This window comes from Lepidothrix coronata, unplaced genomic scaffold (assembly GCF_001604755.1).
Source record: "Lepidothrix coronata isolate B3197 unplaced genomic scaffold, Lepidothrix_coronata-1.0 Scaffold10, whole genome shotgun sequence".
Lineage (NCBI taxonomy): Eukaryota > Metazoa > Chordata > Aves > Passeriformes > Pipridae > Lepidothrix > Lepidothrix coronata.
The window spans coordinates 1,586,313-1,590,702 of record NW_016690190.1 but is presented as its reverse complement, the minus strand read 5'-3'; the positions used below and the strand labels follow the sequence as shown (position 1 = coordinate 1,590,702).

Genomic DNA, 4,390 nt, shown 5'->3' with positions numbered 1-4,390 from the left:
CTCTTTCTCTCTTTCTCTCTTTCTCTCTTTCTCTCTTTTCCTCTTTCTCTCTGCTGTTCTGCCTTTCTCTGTTTGTGTTTTTTCATGTTTTCTGGTAAGAGGCAGGCAAAAATTTACTCCATCAAGGTTTGGCTTCTATTCCAGAGACATTAACACTACCAGAAGAAAGCTCCTCTCCAGCCTTCTCCCATGCTTACAGCTGGGACAATTCCTCACTTTACTCAGCCTTCTATGTGGCTTCAACAGAAAACAAAACAAACAAAAAATCCCCACTTTCCCTAATATTTGAAGATCATGGTGGGATAATAATTCATCTGACTCAAGAGCTATTTTGCTCAAAAGTAACTCTCCTTTGCTCAAAGTAACTTTGCTCAGAAGGATCAACATTTGCAAAAAGGTTTTCAGAAGATGGCTTCACAAAGGGGTTGCCTGTAAAAAAACAACTCACACAAGACGATATTTGGAGTTGATTTCACCTAAGTTTGGAGCAATAAATAAATAATCTCAGACACTCTTAAACAGTATGCTTAAAGGTGAATCCACACCATCCTTCATAGCTCTTGGATCATCCTCTGAATTACCTAGTCTTTCGTGTGTTCAATCATACAAATAGTATAACCACTGAGCAACTTACCTGGGAAAACTGAGCAAAACTGGGGTCAGCAAAAAGAGGCACATGTCCTAGCAGCTCGTGACAAATATCACTGCAGGAAAAGATGACATCTGAATTACTGTGATACAGGAAAAGTCCAGCAATGCTGGATGAACGCCCTAGAGTCAGCACATAGGCAAGAGCATAGTGCATTTGCTCCTGCAAGAAAATATCACTCCCAGGAAAACATTTTGCTCTAAGATTGTTCTCATGATGGAAATACTTGCAAACTCCAGGATTTTCAGTGCTTTTATCATCATACATCACTCAGCAGAAGGATGATACACTATTTGTTTTTCCTTATGGAAGAAAACCATCCATTTAACTGCCCACCCAGCTTAAGAAAGCCCAGAAAGGTATCACCCCACCAAAGAGAACATAGATGTTTCAGTCTCAAGGACAAAAAACATTTTGAGATGGAGCTCAGGCAACTAAGACAACTCACTATAATGTCAACATGTACCTCAAGAGCTCAAATCCAGTCCCTGTTCAGGCCCATAGCCTCCCACTGAGAGGTGAAAGCTACATATGATGAAATAGGTAGGATTATTTCATCACTAGTTGAAGTTGGCAGCTGGACAGGCAAATCTCTCACCTAAGGACTGTTAGATTTTTCAAATACAGAGAAGTGATTTGGTGAGATGGAAAAAGGAGAGGCATAAGATGCTCTCAAGAAGGCCAGGACTGTGGATAACTTTTCAGCCTGGCTTTGTGCAGGATGAGAATAGGGTGAGCAAAAGCAGGAAGTAAAATCAGAAGAATGAAACTAGAATAAAGGAAGGGAGAAGAGGTTGTGGGAAGTAAGGAGAAAAGAAACAGTAAGTGAGGTGAGGAAGAATTGCAACAATATGAAGCAGAATGAGAAAACTGTTTTGAAAATGGCAAGTGGAAAAGGACAATGGACAGGGACAGAGAGAAACATTCCAACGTAAAACTGAAAAAGTGATGGGTTCAGTGGTCTGGGCTTCCCCTATCTTGCTGCCAGAACCTTGCTTGCAACATGTTGAGTCATTCCTGCACTAGATTTCACACCACTATTTGGGTGTTAATAGCTAAGCTGTGTTAGTACACTGTTCTCTTGCATCCCAGCCACTGGAGGAGCATGCCTTCAGTAGCAAAACCATCTCATTTGCCCCAGAAGAACTTGCAGAAGAGGATAAAAATTGTTAAAAAGACTAAAAATGTTCTGGAACAGTTTTCAGAAGAGAGTAGTCACTTGGCTGCTCTCCATTAGCTCTGTTCCCAGGAGTGCTCCCAATTCCCACATGGTTATTATCGGTTGGACTGACCCTGCTGTTAGTCTGCTGCAACTTTACACACTTTTTGTGCCAAAGTACTTACGGCTCTGGTGTGTACATGGGTTTGGATGCATGGCGAATATACTGTGTAGAGTGGAATACTCGAAATGCCAGCCCAGCCAAGAAATCCCGAGAGGACAGTAAGCCTGCAACAGGACGCAGGCGAAATCCAGTGCAGCCTGAAGGGAAAAAACATGGAATCTTAAAAACAGCTAACGTGTTCAATTTATCCATATCCAGACTTCCTGCAGTGGAAGTTTGTTAATTGTTTTGGGGTTGGTTTGTTTTTTTTTTTTTCTCTCTCTATGTTAAACAGAGTTTAATTGTGAAAGAGCAGGGAATTTGTTACTCATATGTCCCACCAGCACAGCATCTGAACATCTGTCCAACTGTACCCCTGGAAGCATTAGAGAGGGATCTGGGACATAGGTTAAGTCATACCATAGGGAGCCTATGGTAAAGCAGGGACTGTTTTTACATCTCTGGAAGCATCACCCCCACTGATAGCTGAGGCCTTTAATTTCATCTGGTTCTTTTAGGTGCTTCAAACTTACTCTGCAGGAAGTTTGAAACATCTTCAAGCTGGGGAATATTGTCCTCTTGGTAGCCACAGTACTTCTCCAGCAGTGGGAACACATGGTTGTGTTCATAACAAGCATGAGTTGGATAGAGGCTCTTCAGCTCCCTGAAGACGGTGCCCCACGTTTTCTTTTCTTCTTCCGTATAGATGACACGAGGAATAGGTTGGCCACTAGAAAGAAAATGGTACCCTCCGTAGCAGCGACACAGAAGATGTCATATGCCACCAGCACCCCACTCTTTCTCCTTTTACACTTGCTATTTTCAAAAGTTTTCTTATTCGGCTTCATATTGCAGGTTTACTTGGGCTGACCAGGAGCTCCTGATGCAGGAGGGAAGATGCCTTTGGTCTGACATGTAGATGCAAAAGGAGCCTCACTTGTCCCTAGGCACTGGCTGGAAAGGGCTCTACTGACCTTGGCTGAGATATTGGCCATTAGACAGCTCCTTGCATTATTGTGTTTAAAATAAATCAGTGCTTATTTGTTTTGTCAAAATTTTCTTCTTTTTTGCATTTCTAGATATGAAGTAGCTGCTTTATTTCTTGCTCTAATGTGCATTATATTAATGCACATTAATAACAACAGGGAAACCATCAGCTTAATAAAACTCTGTTGGAGTGGCAGAGAAATTCTGATCTGTGCTTTATGCTGTAACAAATGCAGACTCCAGCCAATTTGACTTTTTATAATTGTAATGAGCAATTTTGAGTCAAATCCCACCCTCAGGCCTCCATGTGCTTAGCTCATGCTGAAGCTAACAGGAATCATACAATCACAAGTAATGCAGTCTGGCCTCCTGTGAATAGCCAATTCCTCAGCAATAATGTTAGGGCCATAGGTGAAGCCAGCAGCTTTGAAAAATCAAAGGGTTTTAAGTAACTTAATAGGGTTAACATCACTGCTGGAATAATGCTGGAGTTTTCCAAGCCCCAGAGACCCATTGTTAAACTCTTGATGACACCCTACAATCTCCTACTCCCTCATTTTTTTTCTTGAGCCTCAGGGCAGCTCCTCTGGAGTACCATCATTTCTGACTCTCTGTATCAGCCCTTCTTGATCTGTGGAGCTTTAAACATCCTGTTGAATTATGAGGATTTCTGGGGGATTGTTGTTCCTATAGCACTCCCAAGTAATCCTCAAACACCTTCAAGGGTTATTTCAATTTCAATTAATTTCAATTAAAAAATTTTAGGATAGGTGGGGCTGGAGGCAAAGGAAGGCAGAAGGAAGAGGCAAGCTAAAAGCAAAGAAAAGAGAAGTCAGGAAAATTAGGCATTCAACAAAAACGATGGGTAAATCTATCAGGAGAGGAGGCAGAGAGCAAAGGAAAAGTAGAGGCAAACATAATAAAGAAAGAGGATAAAATAGGTGCAAAAAAGGGATACAGAAAAGAATGGAATTGAAGACGGGAAGAAGAGTACAAGACAAGCAACCGCTGACCCATCTCACCTTTGCAACCAGGTAGCACCTTTGCAAACTAAGCACATTTGCCTTTTCATATACTTCCCATGAAGCCTAAAAACTTTGGTTGTGCCTCTCCTCCTGCCTGCTTCTCTGTATCTCTGTCCCCCTATGCTGGAGACAACCTCTGACTCTCCTCCCCACTGCAGAGCCTGAAAGGTATGTTGTGGGGTAGCACCCAAGACAAAGACATCACAGATCGATCTGTGCCTTCCTGAATTAACACACAAAGTCACAAAAACCACATACCTTCTTTCCATGAGCCCCAGAAGCCCAGACATGGGCTTTGACACCCTATTTACTGAAAGACCTAATTGGAAAGTCTGAGAACTTCACATAAAAGGTTCATTTGGGACTTAAGTCTAGGTCTATACAGGTTCTGTTTCCAAAGTAACTGA

General features: G+C 42.0%; 1 protein-coding gene across 1 annotated transcript in view; it reads right to left on the bottom strand.

Moving 5' to 3' along the window:
• Positions 1–4,390, bottom strand: part of PAH (phenylalanine hydroxylase) — a 38,740-nt gene that overhangs the window by 9,457 nt on the left and 24,893 nt on the right. The window contains exons 6-8 of the mRNA XM_017804840.1: positions 2,505–2,701; positions 1,994–2,129; positions 635–704 (exon numbers count right to left, since the gene is read on the bottom strand). Coding sequence (XP_017660329.1) covers positions 635–704; positions 1,994–2,129; positions 2,505–2,701 — 403 coding nt within the window. The remainder of the gene's footprint in view (positions 1–634; positions 705–1,993; positions 2,130–2,504; positions 2,702–4,390) is intronic.